General features: G+C 26.6%; 1 protein-coding gene across 2 annotated transcripts; it reads left to right on the top strand.

Moving 5' to 3' along the window:
* The first annotated feature begins 3,515 nt into the window (after window positions 1-3,515).
* On the top strand, window positions 3,516-16,865 carry LOC101237608 (DNA replication complex GINS protein PSF1). Of its 2 annotated transcripts, none has more exons than XM_065806201.1 (8): window positions 3,516-3,644; window positions 6,225-6,285; window positions 6,616-6,711; window positions 7,171-7,261; window positions 8,215-8,295; window positions 9,808-9,840; window positions 16,251-16,325; window positions 16,471-16,865. In XM_065806201.1, exons 2-8 carry the CDS (start codon window positions 6,251-6,253, stop codon window positions 16,537-16,539), a joined length of 480 nt encoding a protein of 159 aa, XP_065662273.1. In that variant the 5' UTR covers window positions 3,516-3,644; window positions 6,225-6,250; the 3' UTR covers window positions 16,540-16,865. The 2 variants fall into 2 exon arrangements, with proteins under 2 accessions (XP_065662273.1, XP_065662271.1); XM_065806199.1 differs by having other exon boundaries at window positions 3,517-3,644; window positions 6,221-6,285.
* Window positions 16,866-21,058: the final 4,193 nt, after the last annotated feature.

A 21,058-nucleotide genomic window follows, 5' to 3' on the forward strand; every position in this document is an offset into this window, starting at 1 on the left:
GTGTGTGTATGTATGTGTGTGTGTGTGTATATAATGTTGTAGGGCTTAAATAACTCTCAATGTAAAATTTTTTTAACATTTTAAAATATTACTTAAAAGTGAAAATATTTATTTTCACATACCTGTGGCTGAAAAAATTTCATTCCTTTTACACAATTTTATTGTCAAATCAAATACACACAAAGATTGGTTAATGTAACTCTAACAATGTTCAGGTTATTTCTATTATGAATAACTATATAGTTAAGATTGTTCTGTTATTAATTTTCTGGTTTGTCTTTAATAAAGATAAGGGAAGTATATCCGAATTCTGCTCATCATTTTTTTAAGTTGTTGAAATTATTTTTATTCTGTTTTTTTTTTGTTGTATTTTCAAAACACTTTAGATTATCACAGTTACATGGTATTCCTGTTTGATTAATACGGTAGTGGTGTAGTGGTAAATCGCTCGCTTCATAAGCGAGAGGTTTCAAGTTCGATCCCCACCACGTCCCTGGTAGTACCGCGCTCAACTAGTTTTTCCGCGCAGCAGCCTTGTTAGTCAAGGTTCGTGTTTCGGAGTTATAGAGTTGAGAGAGGGTTAAAACCACTATTAAGTAGCCTCCGCATCTGTAGTGGCCTTCTCGGCCTGAATAACAAAAAAAAAAATTAAAAAAATAAAAAATTTATCAATCTTAGATCTTTAGTGAACTCTACCTTTCTTTCCTCCTTTTTTTTTTTTTTTTTTTCCTTTTTTTTTCTTGCTGTGAATGTTGTTTACATCATTAGGCATTTTTTTTTTAAGGATTGAAATTAGTCATGTGACATCCTTTTATTATAATATGTTTAGTTATGAATAATTTGGACAACTGTGTTTTTTATGCGGTAAATATTCGGCAACAGTGGTTGTTTCAAAGTTGCCTTTTTTTGTAATGATAATAGAACCTTGTAAAATATTTTTGTTGTTATGAATTTTTATATTAAAATTGTTTAGTACTTGCTTAGGTTTTAAATAAAATTGCTTAGAACATAAAATATCTAAAACTTTAATTTTCAAAATATGGACATCTGTGGTTTTATTGGTTGTGTTTATATTTATATATACAAATATATGTATATATTTATATATGCATATATATGTGTATATGTACACACACACACACACACACACACACACACATGCATATTTGTTTTTATATACATATATAATTTTATATATATATATATATATATATATATATATATATATTCAGAGCTATTTGTATGTGTTTCACTGTGTTTTTTTTTTGTTCTCTGTTTTTGTTTCAATTTGTTTTTGTACTCTCGAGTGAATTTTATTCAGTTTTACTTTACATCATAATGTTACATGAAAATCAATTTATTTTATTTTTAAGCACATTCTAAATTACATTTTTTTTCATGTGAGAAGTTTTTTTATAATATCTAAATAAAAAAAATCAACATTTTTGACAATTTTTTACCAAAAAATTTAAATTTTGTGCAGGCTTTATTTTGCTCATGTAAACTGACTTGTACGGGTGCTGAGGCAGGCACGGGATGCCACATATATATATATATATATATATATATATATATATATATATATATATATATATATATATATATATATATATATATATATATATATATATATATATATATAAGATAATTAATATATATAAATAAAAGATGATTAATATATAGTTTTTATTTATCTTTTTATAACATTTGTTGGATTATTATTTGCTTAAAAGTTTGTTGTTTTAAATTGATTTTTATTTATTGACTTGAAAATTAAAATTTGAGAGAATCTAACTTAACAATCTTTAAATTAAATTAGAATTTAATGTCAAATTAGAGAGAGGAATTTGTTGTATTTGGTAAAATATTTGCGCTAAAGAGAATTTTAGATATGTTATACATTTTTTGAAAATAAATATATATATGTATCTATGTATGTACATGTTTATACAGGCCTCAGCGGAAGTAAACGAGCGCAAGAGCAGAGAAATGCTTTCCTAAAATGAACATGGGGAGCCATGCGAGTTGCTCCTCTAAACAGCTTCTCATGAGAGTTTTTGGTTTTCGTATGAGCTATCTGTTTATTCATTAAAAAATTGCTTATTAAATACAAAATAGGGTTTTAAACTTATTTCAAGCATATGCCTGTTAATGTTACATGAATGCGTTATGATGCATACGAATGCATAATGTTACATGTTAATGCGTTAATGTTACAAAAATGTATATATAACAAGTGTTGTTTATTGCGCCGTGAAAAAGTTCTTTAGACAAGTGTTATCTTTGGATTTTCACATTAGCTATCCATTTATTTATTAACAGCATTACTTATTTGATAAAAAATTTGGCAAAGAGCTATAAAAGTTTTTACTCCTTATGAAAAATGTTTTTTATTTTCTTATTGTAATAGAACACAGGCATTTTAAGAATTATTACAACAATTAAAACTTTCAATATAAATGAATATTATATTAAAGTAATTAATATATAAAATATATAATTCGTTACATAAAATAAAAATTATTATGCAATAATTTAGAGAATAATAATTTTATTTTTTATCAGTTTAATCAAAAACATTTGCATCTGCACTTTTTAATTTTTTATTTTGTGCAACAACCGTGCCTTTTAAAAAGCATTGCAGTTTTTTTTATTTTTTTATTTTTTTAGATTATTCACCTACCCAAGGCCCGAGGGGGGCCACTAAAGTCGAGGAGGCTACTCATTTTTTTGTGTTTTTGCGTTTTTGTGTTTTTTTTAGTTGTTATTCGTGGTGCAACCCTCTCTCAACTCTTAAACTCCGAAACACGAACCTTGCCGAGCAAGGCCGCTGCGCGGAGAAACTAAGTTGAGCGCGGTACTTCCAGGGACGTGGTGGGAGTCGAACTCCAAACCTCTCGCTTACAAAGCGAGCGCTCTTACCACTACACCACTACCGCATATTTTATTGCATAGTTTATCAATTTTTTTATGTATGACTTTGCATTTTCTATTTTAGTTACAATAATAGTTTAACTATTAATAATAGTTAACTTTTGAGAGAAAAGACTATACTTTTGCAAGAGCCTTAAATTGCTCCCGTACACCAATTTAGTGGCGTGTGGGCGAGAGCGAGAGCTAAAGCTCTTGCTTCCTGCCGAAGCCTGTATATATATATATATATGTACTATTTTAGTGTGATATCAGAGATGTTATCTAAATACACATATGTATTAAATGTATATGTGTGTCTGTTTATATATAATTTTATATATAATATTTTATATTATATATATATATATATATATATATATATATATATATATATATATATATATATATATATATATATATTATTTTATATTATATATATATGATTTTATATATATTATTTTATATTACATGTATATATTATTTTATATATATATAGATTAAATTATATATATATATATATATATATATATATATATATATATATATATATATATATATATATATATATATATATATATATATATATATAATTTTGATTTTTTATTAGAACTAAAATTTTTCAAAATTTAATCAAATTTGTTCAATATATTAAAATTATGTGTGGAGAGATGGCTTTTGAACGTATCAAAGAGCTAAAAAGATCAACAAATGGCAACTTATCAATGTACAATGTATGTTTAGCGTAATTATTTTTTTATATGTATATATACATATATGTATATATATATGTATATATATAATATTGACTTTGTATTTTATATATATATATATATATATATATATATATATATATATATATATATATATAGTTCTATTGTTTGTTGCATTTGGGAAGCACGGAAGGGAAAAAGTGATTCTTACGCCAACACATATGTCACTTTTAATTACTTTTGACTTTCATCCAACATTTGCGTGTTGGACGAAAGTCAAAACCATTAAATAAATTACAAATTATTCGTTTTTTAAAAAAATCACAAAAATACAAATTTAATTGACCAAAATATTTTTAAAAACATTCTGAATGTTTTTAAAACATTCTGAATGTTTTTAAAACATTCTGAATGTTTTTAAAACATTCTGAATGTTTTTAAAACATTCTGAATGTTTTTAAAACATTCTGAATGTTTTTAAAACATTCTGAATGTTTTTAAAACATTCTGAATGTTTTTAACAATATAAACAATGTTTTTATTTTTTTTAATAAAATGTTTTTATTTTTAATTTTTTTAATAAAATGTTTTTATTTTTATTTTTTTTACTGTAAATCATGGGCGGAGAGTTGCTACATCGACTATCTTATAGCCTGACTCGCAAGGGAGTGCTGGTATATCGACTGACAAATAGCCTGACTCGCAACGGAATACTGCTACATCTACTATCTTATAGCCTGACCCGCAAGGGAGTGCTTCTACATCGACTGAGGGTTTGGTTGGGGTAGGCAGTCTATCAATTAATGAAAAAAAAAATCTGGTCTTGCATTTTAATTTTTAGTTTTTGTCAACAAAATATGGAAAAAACTTTCTGACAACATATAGGAGTTCTATATATATATATATATATATATATATATATATTTATATATATATATATATATATTTATATATATATATATATATATATATATATATATATATATATATATATATATATATTATATATATATATATATATATATGCTTATATATAAATGTATGTATGTATATATATATATTTCTTCAAGACATTTAAGAATTGTTCGATCCTTGATCTTGAAATGCCTGTACTTGTTCTTGAAAGATATTTGTTACACGTCCTATGTTTAATAGATAATGAATTTTGCTCAATGAGTTACAGGAATATTCTTAAAATACTAAGTAGAATGATTTTTTTTAATATAATACAAGAATTAAGATGTGCATCAGACCATTTCAAAATTGTATATAAAAAAAATAATTTTTGAACTTTATTTGGGCTACCCTTTGATTTGATGTGGTTTGTAGTCAGGAATATTAGTTCAAAATTGCAAACTTAAATAATGTGTTTTAGGGACAGCTCAATTAACTTTACTTTTTAACAGGTCCCTATTATTTTGAAAAAAGAAGTTTTTTTAAAAGTATGTCATGTTGGGTTTTAAAAGTAGCGAAATTATATAAAAATTTCAAAAAAAATAATGATTTCATACTACAATTATTATTTAGATTTAATTGCACAAAAACCATTTTTTTAGTTTTTTAACTAGAAATAAAAAAGTACATTTTTACAAGTTTTTAATAAAAATAAAATTTTTTTAATTTATTTTTTATAAAACAATTATTATTTTTGAAATTTATATATTATTTTGCTTCTTTTGAGTACCAGGTTGACCTACTTTAAGGAACTTTTTTTTTTAATTTTAGGACCCCATTGAAAAGTAAACTTAATTAAGCTGTTAATAAATATTGGAATAATGCTTTTAAACTTTAATGATTTACTTTTTTTCATCAATTAACAACATTTAAACATCTAGCCACTTAATTATTAAAAAAGATTTTTTTTGAACTGGTCTAATGTGCATCCTTCGCACATTATCATAATCATAAATATAAATATATATATATATATATATATATATATATATATATATATATATATATATATATATATATCTTTCTTTTCTTTTTTCTGCACATTAAAATTTTTAGTAATACTTTATATTGATTTTAATGAATTTTATCAATAGGTTCACATAGCATTTGTTTTGAATCAAGTGATAATTAAGATGATACAATAATGTTGATAAATAGTTTTATTGCTTTATTAGAGTAAGACATATATATATAATAACATACATAATGTTTATCATAAGTATATAATAAGAAAGACCGTAGCAAATAAATAATAAATATAATTAAAAAACAATCTGTTAAATGTCCAGTATTTTATGGAATAATTTTAGTACATATCAAATAAGATTGTCTATTTATTCAACCAATATCTTTACTGTTAACCAAGTATTCATATATAACATTAAATTCAAATAACAAAAAGGAAAAAGAGTTGTGATCTATATAATGTTTACTCAATACAAAAGTTAATGTTTTGCAAAAAAAAAAAATTATTCAATTTAGGTACACTGCTGAAGATCAGATTTTATTTAATAAATCTCTCTATCTTTTATTAAACAGTTACTATTGAATTGATTTTTAGAAAATTTAAAGATTTTTAAAAATCTTAAAATTATTTTTATTTTTTGGATAATGAAAATATATTTTTTTTTAATTTTGTGGAGGAAGACATAATTAGGCAAGTTTTGAACGAGATGAGAGTGCTGTTTGAAGAAAATCAAAAAGAAGTGTTTGTATTTTTATGTTTGTTATTCATTTTAATAAAAATTATTTTTAAAGTTATTTGTGAATGAAAAGCTATATTTTTGTTGGATTTTTTTTAATTTTATTTTTTTACTTTAATAAAATCTTAACTAACCATACTTTTTCACTGAAAATTATAATTTATATTCACTATATTTAAGATGGTATATCAGTATATAAATGTCATTTACCAGTATATAAATGTCACTTACCACTATATAAATATCACTTACCAGTATATAAATGTTACTTACCACTATATAAATGTCACTTAAATAACTTGTATAAATTTTTTTATGCATAATTTTTTTTTTAGAGCAGCATCTGTGGAAGGGGAGGAAGGTTTATTTTCAGGTGTGCAATTGCGTCATGCTTGTCTTGAACGAAACAAAAGATGTCTACTAGCCTACATGTAAGTCATAATTTGTATGGTTTACATCCCTTAACAATAGAAATGCAGAGTCTGAAAAAGAACTATGATCACAAAATGGTTTTTTCTTCCTGGTTTTTGGTATCCAAGAGCTCCAAAAATGTAAAAAGGCTTATGAACAATCTTTGGGGAAAAAATAGAGTTTTAGGTTAACAATCAAATTTTGAACCCAGAATCCTTATATATAATAGTGGCGAGAACTCCACGACCCCGGGGTAAAAAACAATAAGTTCCGAGTCATATAATCATGAAATTTTTTTTAATTGTTTAATTTAATTGATCATAAACCACTCAACACTTTTAGAGCTCCTGGATGTCAGAGACCAAGAAAAAATAGGAATTTAAAGTTTGAATCCTTTTGCAACTCCCCATCCCTGCTTAACATTACCTGAAAACTTTTCCATATGACAAATCACAAGTTTTTTTTAAAATTAATTTTAGTTACAATCGTATGATGCATCTGAAGACATTAAGATGGGAAATTGGCAGTGTACTTCCAGCAGAAATTAAAATAAATTTGTGCGAACAAGAGGTTATATTTTTAAAGACTATTGTTTGCTATATTTTTCTCATTGTGCTTTTTTCTTATAATAGCATTAATTAATATCTTATATTTTCAGCATATAAATTATCATTATATAAGTTAACATTATATAAGTATTATATAACAGCATATAAGTTTTTGTTTAATAAAATAAGTTTGATTATTAACAATAACATTTAAATATAAGGAAAATTAAATTTCGAGTTGTTTATTATTGATATAAAAATTTTTTATAACTTTAAAATGTATTTTTTTTTTAATTTTTGATTTCTTTACATTGGGATACCCCTGGTCCTGCTGTGATTAATAGAACAGTTAAAAAAACCTTATGCGAGTGTAAAGTTTATATTCGATGATATATTTTATTAGGTAGAGTTGTGCAGGTCATTTTTTTTTTATCTCATAGATGCTTTCATACCTGTTGTTTGAGAGTAGATGTCATATTATCATAAAATGAATTTGTTTTTGTTTCATAACTTTTAAATTACTCTAATAATTTTAATCTAATATTATTCTTAATAATAATAACAATAATAATAATATTCTTTGCTGTTATTAATATTAGATTTAAAAAAGATAGTATAATACAAAATGTTATGTAAAGTTTTTGTTAAAAAAGTTGGTTAAAAAATTTGAATACTCTGTAACAACCATTATCTAGCCATATTTAACAAACCCACAGAAGAACTTTGGTGTTTTCTCTTTATACAACCTCTCTAACAAATACACCATAAGATCATTGGTGTTTTCCCTTACTACAACCTCTCTAACAAATTTTAATGTTTTATAAACTAAAGGTTAACAGAATATTTTAATCAAAGATAAAAATTAAGTACAAAGTACAGAGTGAGATACAAAACTTTATGTAAAACATTAGTTTACATTACATTAAAAATAGGATTGCTAAAGGATTTAATAAACATAATGAGTTTATCTTTTAGATTCAATGGTTTGCAACATATAGCAAGATGTTCACAAATTACATGATGACTGTGGCAGGTACTGGCATTGATCTAACCCAGGTATGTAATAAATCAAAGGCTATCAAGATTCACAAGTTTCTATAGTTACCATGCTAAAGCATCAACCAATTATAATAATCTAGTTTTGCTAAATAGTTAATAACCTCTGATAGCATTAGTTGGTGTTACCACAAAAAAGTTATGATCTTGGGTGAAAATATTTTTACTGATAAATGATCAAGCATTAGTTATAAATGTACTAGATTCGGCAGATTCTACGGTGGATATAGTATTTTTACTTGATGCAGTATTTTTATGGGTGATGTCTATTTTTTAATGCAACCTCTCTAGATAATAAACTTATTTAAAATAATACCTTTCTGTTTCCTTTTTCTGTTCATAAATTAGATATTTGATACTCATCTAACTCACTTAACGAAGTGCACCAATGAGATGGTAACCCATAGCAATTAGCACTCTATTTGATATTTGTCAAGTTGCCTAAGGCAACTTATCCCTTCATATCTGGATTCTTTCTTAATAAGCAGTTTGTGATTTATATTTTTGATAAAAAATACTGTGCATTTATCAAAGGTTTATTATCATTTCTAGATTTTAAGTCGATATTATAGGCAATTATGTCCTTTAGTTTAGTTTTTTATACACTATTTTTAACCAAATTTTTAATATAAACTAAATCATAAGGTAAAATATAATATAATAATTATAATATATTCTCTCCAATAATCAAAAAAGTAAATGATATTAGGTTAAAACCTATTCTAAACACCATTCTCTTGTATTGGAAAAAATATTTAAAATTCTTGTAACATCATCAACATCATTTTTGTATGAATAGACATAAAAGCTAAAGAATTAAGTCTTGACACTGTCATGCATGTATCTGTATCATTGGATGTGGCCAGAGATTGAGTATTCCAAAATGTTAATTACAAATCTGATATATAAAAATCCAAAAAAATCAAACTTTTAAAAACTATTTTTTTTACAATAGGTGCAGAAAATTTGTTAAATCTTTCTTCTAATTCTTTAATTAAATGATCTTCAAGAAGAAATGAAATGTTTGAATCTGAAACATCAAAGTTTAAGCTTGATCAAGAGCAATTGAGTATTAAGCAATATGATAGAGATAAATATTTTTATAGATCAAAAATTGGTGTTTTTAAACACTCATTTTCATTTCAATGTTGTGATATATCAAACTTAGTATAAACTGGCATAGAAATAGTCTGTTATTTGTTTGTTTTTTTAAATAAAATTATAATAAAAGAAAAATTTTTCATTAGTTAGGGTTTAAAAACATGTAGGTTTAAAACATGAGGCTTTGAAGCATATATCCATACTAAAATTCTTATCTTTATTGTACGTGATTTCTTTTATTGAATAAAAAACATGAAGAACTCTATGTTTCTGAACCCCTTTTTTTTTGCATTAAAAATTGCTCCACCCTATTGTGCAGGGCACAATTTTTTTTCTTTTTCTTTAAACATTTTAATCTGTTAGCAAATTGTTTTTAATAATTGTGTAATTGTGTTGCTTTGATTATTTTAGAATATGGTTCCACCTAAATCATTGTTTATAGAGGTACAATAAACTCTGTGTGTGTGTGTGTCTCCATATATATATATATATATATATATATATATATATATATATATATATATATATATATATATATATATATATATATATATATATATATATATATATATATATATATATATATATATATATATATATATATATATATATGTATATATATATATGTGTGTATATATATATATATATATATATATATATATATATATATATATACACACATAAATATATATACACACATATATATATATATATATATATATATATGTATATATATATATATATATATGTATATATATATATATATATATATATATATATATATATATATATATATATATATATATATTAGGGCCCTGCAAATCTGCATTTTTAGTTTTGAATCGAATCGAAGCAGGTCTTGATTCGCGAATCGAATCACTAGTTAAAAGAAATTTAAGTTTTTTATCTTTATTTTTATGTATACTATACAAAATATTACAAAATTTGAATGTTATTTGAACAAACTCTTTTTGTTACTTCTAGCCCAAATTAACCGTTCCGCATTTTGCTCGGAAAGACTATTGCGATTACTGTCGATCACTCCTCCTCCCACAGAGTTAACTTTTTCAAACAAACAATTTGTAGCTTGAACAGCAAGAAAATCAGTTGCAACTTTGGATAATAAAGGGAAAATGTTACGTTTGTTTTTCCAGTAGAGAATAGAACAATCTGAACGTCCCAAAGTTTTCTCTTCAATGTATGCAGTAGTTTCAAAATTTAATTGCTGATCTAAAGTTTTTTTCTCTGGTAGAGTATGATTTTTAATATGTTCAAACATTTTATCGAAAATTCCATTTGCTTCAGATGACAAATTTGCTACTTCGAGTTGAATTTCAGCGGGAATCATAGTAATATTTAAATTGTGTTTTTTTTCAGATGTCTTAATAAGATTTTACAATTTTCCAATAAGTTAGAAGTGCTGTTAAAGCACGTTTCCACATCCATTGGAGGCTTTGACTCAGGTTTTCCTTGAAAAATCTGATACTTTTTGAGAGCTGCCTGTCCAACTGATGATGAGTGAAAAAATCCTACTATTTTATGAGCCTTGCTAATTAATGTAACAAGAATTGGTCGGTTGTGTATAGCTGATTTCACACAAAGTCAGAGTTTATGAGCACAACAGCCTAACCAATTAATCCCAAGAAGTTTAAGTGTGCATGGCATACTAGGAGTAGTATCGGTTGTAGCTCAGAAAATATTATCTGAAGTAGCTTTGTGACAAGCATTTATTACTTCCAGATTTACAACCGATAAACAGCATGATTCTAAAACCCAGGATGAAATAAAGTAGAAACAAGAAAGTTATTGCCATTGTTGGCTTTAAAGTGATCAAAAGTGATGCTAGGTTTGGAGATAAACTGGCCTTTTATACTTTGTTGGAAGTTAATATATAAATCATCGACCATATCACCTAAATTTCGAGATAAAGTGGTCGGGTGTGGTGGACGATATTGCCCTTAAGTAAGCATCAAGCACAGATTAATAAAGTCAGATCCAGAAGTTGTCTCAAATGATCTTCCATCTTCAATTATAAATCTATGCACTGCACGATCGTAGTTTTTTTTTAATAACTATCTATTGGAGGTCGAATAAACTACGAATTTAACAAGGAACTTGATGATTGCTCGATTGTGTTATCGGAATTCTTTTTTCTTTTAGTAGCAGATGTTTTTTGTTGCTTCTACGTGTAGTTTTTTATGGTCACGTTTTAAATGGTTCCATAGATGAGATAAAGTTCCAGTTTTCTGAATACTTTTTGTTGCAGTTTTCTTGTTTGCATTGCCAGAATACTCCTTTTTTTTTTCAAAGAATTCTTTAACTGCCGATTTTTTAGAAGTCATTTTATAGCTTGATGCGAAAATAGCTTGATGTAACACAGTCAAAAAGTATCGAATTTAAAACTACTTTAGTGAAAGCGAAGTCAAACATTAACGACGCAAAAAATAAAAGCTAACTTTTGCGTTACTAATTTGTGTTCCGCTCTGTTTAAATCCCTAATTGACAATTATAATGAAAAGTATGTTTACGTTACAAAATTACTCTACCGCTGAATTTTCTGATAACATAAATATTGATATTTTGAAAACTTTTTAATGCCGTTTGTATGTAAACATAAAGTAATTTAAATTAAAAAATGATTCAAAAAACTCGAATCATTTTTTTCAAATCGAATCTCGAATCGCAGCAACATTTTATTTGCAAATCGAAGTGATTCGCAGGGCCCTAATATGTATGTATATATATATATATATGCATATATACATATTATAAATCTATATGTATGTATGTATATATATATATATATATATATATATATATATATATATATATATACATATATATATATATATATATATATATATATATATATATACATATATATACATATAGATTTATATACATATATATATAGATATAGATTTATATACATATATATAGATATAGATCTATATACATATATATAGATATAGATCTATATACATATATATAGATATAGATCTATATACATATATATAGATATAGATCTATATACATATATATAGATATAGATCTATATACATATATGTGTGTGTTTATAACTGATATTTAAAAGCTTAAGTTTTTGATTATGATACATGTTTGCAATATTTTAATCATATTTTATAAAAATGGTAAATGATACATAGATTTTCTTTGAGCATTTACATTATGATATACATGTTAACAGATTGTATGCTTAAATTTGTTCCAATAACATACAGAGCATTGAAATAGACTTTTAAGTATATTATATATACTATATAATATTATGCTACTAAAAATAACCTTACATGTTATAAAGTCTACCTAAATCTTTGAGTGTAAACAAAAAACAAAGTGTAAGTTTTTTTTTTAGTATTAAGTAATAAAGAAGTAATATCTTATAAGCACAATTTATCAGTTCTTTGTCTTTTAACTCTCCTGAATCTGTTCTTTCAATTTATCAGTTTTTTGTTTTAAATTTTATTATTTGAACTTTCATCACTGCTATAATAAATATTAAAAACTTTTAAATTAAAAAGAATAACAGTAATTAATTAAACTTCATTAATTAATTGATTAATTCATTAATTACAATTAATTTGTTAGAATAAAATAATATCTAGAATATTAATAAGATTGTTTAAGTTATTTTTTTTTTACTGTATTCAATTCCCAAACCTGAGGAGGCACTATAGTTTAGAAGGCTTTATTGTTGTTACATCCCTCTTCTCTTCAACTTTAAAACACAAACCTTGACAAAGAAGGCAACTGCATGCAGAAACAGAAACATTTATCTTTACTTATTTTCCTACACTTCTACAGAAGTGTAGGAAAATAAGTAAAGATAAATGTTTACTTTCTAGAGGGTTGCTTCTAGAGGATTGCTTTGTTACCAGGAAGTAAGAACAAATATATAGCTTTCTTCAAACAAATCATCAATAGCAGATGCAGTTGCACATACTGTCCATGATAAGCCATTGTCTATGCAAGAACAATCACCTTGTTTGCACTTTCGTTTACAGTTGCAGGAAAACGATTACATGTTATAAAAAGTATCCGTTGATCACGCTTTTTACAGAATCAAGAAATTTTGTTCAATAATACATATATGGTAATAATAAAGTGTCTGACCCCGTCTGGAGCAGGATTACAATTTATCCAGTTAATATTAATTCCATTAGTATAAACAGAATACATGTCCTTCTGGAGATGGAATTGCAGGGTAATTCATTAGAATTGATCTTCATATTTTGCATTGATAGTTGGCTCCTAAAATGTGTTTTTATAAGCTTGTTTTTATAAGCTTGCTTTACAAGGTGGAAGCCTTTCACAATCAATCTTTCCTCTCTTTGAGCAGTACATTTTGTATCAAAGATGATTTATGTCTTCAGATTTTGTACTATACAAGTGGAAAGTGAATACTTCCAGCTATGAGATTGTTTTCTGTCTATATTAACGTTTTTTCTCACATTGATTTTGTATATTTTGATCAAAGACACAGATGATCATTTTAAGTTTGACTGTTCTTTCAACTTTAAACGTTGTTCAAGTATGGTTATTTAGTTGGAATATCAGTAGCAGGTTTATCAATAATTTTAAGATAGCAAATAGTAGATTTTGTGATACCTATGCTTTTTCTCATTTCAATATTAAATCCTTTCCAACTAGAAATTATCTGTGGCAAAGAAGTCTTTCGTGCTAGAATCCAAAGTAAACTGTTGGCTTTCCAGCAACATTTTTCTTTTTTTATTTTCTATTAATTTTAAGTTGGTTGGTCCTAATTATTTACCAAAGTTTAAACTAGCTTTGCTGTTGTTTAATGGTAAAGTAAATGACTGTCTAATTCATTTAAGTTTTGGGTCCAACCTTTTCTCCATATTATCAACTTTTCCAAACTTTTGTGTTGTATTAATATTCTATTCGATGTGATGAACTAGAATCTAAGCATATATAAATTTAGGTATATGATTAAATGAACTTGATTAAATACAAAGTATAAAATAAACAAAACAATGTAACTTAAGAAACTAAACTTAAATAATACTTGATGTTAAACGATTACCTGAAATTTCTTCAAGTCTATCAGTATTATCATGCACAGCAATAGTAAGTGTAACATTTAATGTAATAGTAACAATTAGTTTCTGAATCAATCAAGTTAAACCATTTTCAGTAGATAATTCTTCTATAATGGATTTGCTTACACCATGCCTCAGCTTATTATTCAATGTAATATGTTCTGTACAGTTTCTTAACGTTTTTATAACGGTTGGGTACATTATACTTTTGGGAGTTTTAATTTTCTCTTTGGAAACTGCCTATACAATGTCATGTCCAATAGATATCTTTAATCAAAACATTGTGGTGCTAAATGATTATTTAATACTACCAGACAACAAGACATTCAGAAAAATGATTCTCCGATGTTTACGGTCTTCATATCTAAATCTTTTAAACTTGATGGCCACGGCGTAGTATCTTAAATTACTTTTATATTATTTTAAATGCATGTTTATTAGATTCAGAGACTTGAAGTTTTTTTAACTTATTTCTCTGTTTAACAAGCTCGGTTAATGTATCTTTGACATTCAAAGAACTATTGTAAGGTTTTTTCAATTGAAATGAACTTATATTGTGTAATGTATATTTCAATGCAACGGCGTAAGTTCTTTTTTGTATTTAATATAAAATCTTATTACTATTATACTTCCTCAACTGTACTTCAACACAATTCAAGAGCGTCTTGTATGCAATCATTTTCTGCTTATTAATCTTTTTGGCTATATTTGGAGTTTAACTTTTTTCATAGCCCCAAAAGACCAATTAGCTTTAAAAAAAAGGTTCACTACCTATTTTTGGTTTCTACATATAATAATGATTAAAAAAAATCTTAATAACAACTTAATCTTCATAACATTACTTGGTGCCAAAAAAGTCAAAAATGCAATTTTTTTAAGCTGATCATACATACTATTAACATTGCAGTATTTTTGTCCTAAAGAATATTCAAGTTTTACATAAGAATATCCTTTATAATTTTTATAGATAATCCTATAGGACTATATGACTTGGTGTGTATTTAATTTTTATGGGTGTCTGGCAAATCTACTACATAATCATTTCATGATTCCAGTAGAAATCTTTACTCTATGGTATTAAAAAATTGTTTTTCTTATAAAAGTTTTATAGGATCTAACAAGACATATCATTAGATAATTTTTTAACTAATATTAGTTTAATCCTATATCTTATAGGAATCCTATAATTCTTATAGGAGTGCAGAATAAATTCTATAGTGGTCTTATTGTTCATATTACTGATACTGCACATTCTATATGATCTATAGGATCCTGTAAGACTTTTTAACTAGGGTGTAGCTATTCTACTGTTCTTATAGGAATCAATTCTATAGGATGCTTTTAGGATTGCTATAGGATTCCTATAGGTATCTTATTGGTCCTATAAACACATATAGAAAGAGTAATCCTATTGAAACACATATAGAAAGAGTAATCCTATTGGTCCTCTAGTAATTCTATAGAAACTTTAACATTCTTATATAATAAGGCTTATTGACTTGGGTTGAATACATTAAACAATAGGCTGTGTCTATTTCACCAATATATATTATCTTATGTAATATGAAATAATATAAAGAATGTGAATTATACAGAATTATACTGTGTTGAATTATATTTCAAACACAAAAATAAGCCGTAAATAAGTATTTTTTTTTTTTAAATATAACAAATCAGACCATTTAATTACAGTAGGCCATGCTTTTAATCATATATATAATGCGCAATTATGTATTTAATTTCAAGCTAATCTCTCTTAATTTAAACTTTTAGGTGCGTTGTCTAATGGATCACGGTGAACTAGTAACAGAAGATGGAACTGTCATACTTCTTAAAAAAAATAGTCAAGTATAACCATAATATATAATAGTGTGCGTGTATATATATATATATATATATATATATATATATATATATATATATATATATATATATATATATATATATATATATATATACAAACAAATATACATACATATATATTTAATTATAGCACTTTCTACCCACATCCCAGTGTGAACATCTAATACGTCAGGGAATATTGGAACACATTACATCATAGCATTTGAACGTTTGTATGGGTTTGAAGAAGAAATAAAATATTATACTCCTCTCTAAATGTAAAACAAAAATTTAAACCTCGGCGTTATAAGTAAACTTGGTATCAGCGTTTTTGGCAACCTTTATTAGAAAAGAATTGAAAAATAGAATCAGTCTTGTTTGTAATCAACTCATTCATATTTTGAAAAAAATGAAAAAAAAATTTGGTATCAAAACTTAAAAAAAAGCTTGGTATTAAAAACTTGGTATCAGTGTTGTTTGTAATCAACTCATTTTATGAATAAATTGTTGTTATAAATTTTGTTTGTTAAGAAATTTATTATTTTATTAGTTGAGTATTAATTATATAATTATTGGTTAATTTTGTTAATTATTGGTTGGTGTAAGATGGAACAACTCAGGTCACTTATAAAAGTTTCTAAATAGCAAAGGTTATATGATTAATGATCTTATGTTCCCCTTCTGGCTGGCTGAATCAGCCCGGGTAAAACCATGACGATTGCAGCGGTACTAAAGACTTGAATTGCATTAAGCATAAATCAGCCGTGCACAGTTGTGAAAGAGCTCGCTTCAGAACCATGAGGTCCGAAATTTAATGCTATGCTTCGAATTCGATGCTATGGCCAGATTTGCAATATAAATTAAAAAAAAGGAGGCGTGAACTTTCTAGCTCATCTACTTTGTGACTTCTTGGAGCACCTTAATAACTACAAAAGAAAAAAATACATTAAAGTTAGATACTATTTGGGTACTGTCAAAAAACCTGGTATTTCCATCAATCAATCTATCTGAAAACTTTAGGGCAAAAATAACAACTTCAAGATGTTGTTTTCTTTAAATTTTTCTTTTTTAATGAAACAAAAACTTTGCCCTCTACTTCTTAATAATTTTAATTAACTAGTTTTATATGACGTGTGCAAGATACATTCCATGCAACGTATCTTAACATATATTATTGAAAAATCGTAATTAAAACATTAGGTAATAAATATCTCTAATTAATGACGCGAATGATATTTAAGTAGGCTTTTCAAGACACATCATACAACGTTGACTTGAATTTATTATATCAGATAAAGTAGTGGCGAACACAATGGTCCATCCATCATGGTCAGTTCAATTATGACTAATTATGATATTATCAGTTAAGCTGGGAGGCTGCAAATATTTCCGACACTCGCTAATGCACCTCCTAATATAAACAGTTGAATGAATGAGAGGGATCTTTTGATTATTGATATTCTTCTTAAGATGGAATCTAATTATGTGAAACTAAATGAAATCTCATTTGCAAACACAATATGAATAATAGTTTTAAGTTAAGCATGGAACCAAAAGTTTATCTTTTGTTTTTAGTTTTATATATATCAAGTTTCATTCTAAAATGGTATTTAGAAATTAAATTAATAAAAATATTAATAAAAGAATGAAACAACTGCTTTAAAAAACTCCAAAATAGCTTTGTAACTTTAAATAAATACAAATAGGAGATCAAATAAGCAATTGATTTATGTAAAGATAAACGCATATTGAAAATACCAAAAGATAATTTGTCTTTAAACTCTGATTTAAGTTATTTGACAAAACAAACTTTATTACAATTCAAAAAACGTATAGTATCTACTTCTCAAAAAGTAAAAATAACTGAGCGAATAATTAACGACGTCTTTATTAAATTTTTTATTCAAGCTTTTTATTCAATCTTCTGGAAACAAATCTTAAAAATAAAAAGCACTAACAAAGCATATGACAGTTTTTTTCAAATATTTCAAAACCATGTGTTAATTGGCAAACTGGATTTCAGACTGAATAAGACTTAGTGCAACGGCTCTAAAACTTGAGATTTTTTCATCCTTGAACAACTTTAAGCGCCCGTGGCGCACTGGTTAAGATGTTCTAGTAATATATATATATATATATATATATATATATATATATATATATATATATATATATATATATATATATATATATATATATATATATATATATATATATATATATATATATATATATATATATATATATAATAAAAATTCTTGAAACATCGATTTCTTAAAACAAAGAGTTCTAGCTATATGTAAATTAGTTTTGGATGAACTTTGATATGCATGCAAAATATATACAAAACTTTTATGTGAACCAGTAAAAACTTATAATTAATTTAATACGCGTCTTTGAAAGAAGTAAATTTAATAAAAAATTGAATTAAAAAAATGTTTAAAAGTATATATTTTCTAAATGAGCATAAATTTCACTTTTTAACTAATAACAAAATGTTTACTTTTTTTCAAAAAATCAGAATTTTTTACAAGACGATCAACTTTAAGCGCTAGTTTTAGAAGAAAGGTATTCCTGGTTCAAAGCAAGCTCTGGGCATAATTCGTACCATTGCACGTAGGAGTATTTGACGATTTTAGCTGGCCAAAATTATTTCTCTCTTTTTAACAGCTGAAAACTTTACCATATGACAAGAAGTTGTAAATTAAATGTTTTTTATACAAATCCAAGCCAGTGGCTTTCAATATAGGGGAAAGATGGGTACTTTAGGGATTACATTTTATTCTATTCAATAGGATTTGAGGAAATAAAAGATATATTATTTTTCAAACTTTATTATGGTAAATAACATACTATATTTTGATATTTAATTAGATTCCACTTCGTCATTGTCAGAATATTCTTCATTTTCGTTGTTTTCAGTGTCGGAACTTTGGACTTCTCCAGGAAGAAGCAATTCCACAGCTTCTTTTGAAAAAGGCTTTGTAAGTTTGTGTTTCTTTTTCCCAATGCTGGACAACAGAGGGTCGGATGTTAACAATAAACTATTGATGATATCTTGGTTACAATCTTTTCTAGAAAATTTTCTAGCATAGCTAAGTCTTTACTCCCGGAAATGTTTGTTTCTGGCTTCGGCAGCCTCTTCCGACAATTGTCCAATTGGCAAAAGCGCATTCTCTACTATATCAGGACCATGTACTAAAACTTTATGCAGAGTTGGATTCATTGGACACCAGAGGTATAGTTCAATATAAAGCTTTGCAGTATTCAAAGTATACTGTCTGAACTGTCTGAACCGTCTACATCAATCTTGTGGCCACTGGAAATTACTTCTAGGATAATTTTCATTCTGGAAATTAAACGGAAGTCTACTCCAGTGATATCTGCAGATGTTTCCGGGTCGTTGGAGAATCTCCTGCTTGTGTTGTCGTTATTGGTATTCCCAAATCCAACCTTAGGTATGTCGACAAGAATGCCCATTTTACTCTTGAATTCATCTTGGATTTTCTTTTTCCTATCTGAGATGAGTCTCTTCTCACCTTCATTCAGCCTTTTCTGCCATTTTTTTACAGGCAATTTATATGATAGGTGAAGGAGACTTTCAAAACACCGTATTCTAGCATGCAGAATAGAAAGTCCAAATTTGTAGCTGCTTTGATTGTCAACACATGTTCTGTCCAAATCATTAAATTGTCTTGATGTTGCTCCACAAATATAACATCGCATGGTTGATTTAGTGGTGGTTGCTGCGTTACAGACTTTTCCGTCAATCATAGTTAACATCATCACATGTTCTACTGCTTTGTCTTGAAGTTGAGTTGGTTTCAAGCCTGCAATTTTGTTTTCCATGTAAGCAATTTCTTCAGCTATTACATCAGCAGTTTCTTTTATGAACCTAATTCGAATTGGCCTGCAAAACCTTGGAGACGATGGTGTAGGGTTTTGCCAGATAACCTTTTTATTTACTCCACAAGTTAGCTGTAATGGAACCATTGAGCATTGAAATATACAGGCATCAGAATTAGAGTCATCCTCAAACTTTTGATTAAACTGTGTCTGCTGGGAGCTATCACAACCCCATTTCGTAGATAATTTCATATGTTTACGCCCACTTTCCGTTAGAGTCTTGATAACTTCTTTTAAATACAACACCAATCTTTCGGCAGTATGGTTTAACAGACTTTGTAAGTCTACTTCAGCTAAACTTTCTGTGACTGTGAACGAATCAGGATCAGGATAGCATGTTTTTTTTTCTTCGACCAAAATACTGTAGCAGGGCCATTGCTTCTTGTCACTTGTACGTACGATTTCATATTGAGATTTTGTTAGGCCTGCGTCAGTAAATATTAAAAGAGCCTTTAACGGTGTCAATGATTTTTTTGTAGGTTCAAGAGTGCTGCGATAGGCTTTTTTATACTTTCCCGCTCGTTTGGGAGATATTTTAAGATCTTTGAGGACGTTTGCAGCACTTCTTTTGCCACTTGTTGTCAAACAAGTTTCAGCTGGAAAAACAATAGCTTCTGGTTCCACATCTTTTCTGAGCTGTTCTGTTTTTCTCCTCTTTGAACGTTCACTAGAATCGACAAAACTTTTTCTTGGTCGTCCTGCTGATGATGGAGTGGATGGGGTACCCGGTATTTGGAAACTCCCTTGCAGCCAAGGGCCATGCTTCTTAATAAATATTTCATGAGTTCTGGATGAAGACAACCACATTTTTCTAAAAATAGCTTTCAACCTCG

Source organism: Hydra vulgaris, chromosome 09, assembly GCF_038396675.1.
Source record: "Hydra vulgaris chromosome 09, alternate assembly HydraT2T_AEP".
Taxonomy (NCBI): Eukaryota; Metazoa; Cnidaria; class Hydrozoa; order Anthoathecata; family Hydridae; genus Hydra; species Hydra vulgaris.

What these genes read in the sequence shown, in the direction of transcription:
- LOC101237608 (XM_065806199.1), top strand. Translation starts at nt 3,570, where the DNA reads ATGTGTGGAGAGATGGCTTTTGAACGTATCAAAGAGCTAAAAAGATCA. An exon ending in CTAAATCATTGTTTATAGAG is followed by an intron (nt 9,841 to 16,250) that starts GTACAATAAACT and finishes TTAAACTTTTAG; the next exon opens with GTGCGTTGTCTAATGGATCA. An exon ending in TTCTTAAAAAAAATAGTCAA is followed by an intron (nt 16,326 to 16,470) that starts GTATAACCATAA and finishes ATTTAATTATAG; the next exon opens with CACTTTCTACCCACATCCCA.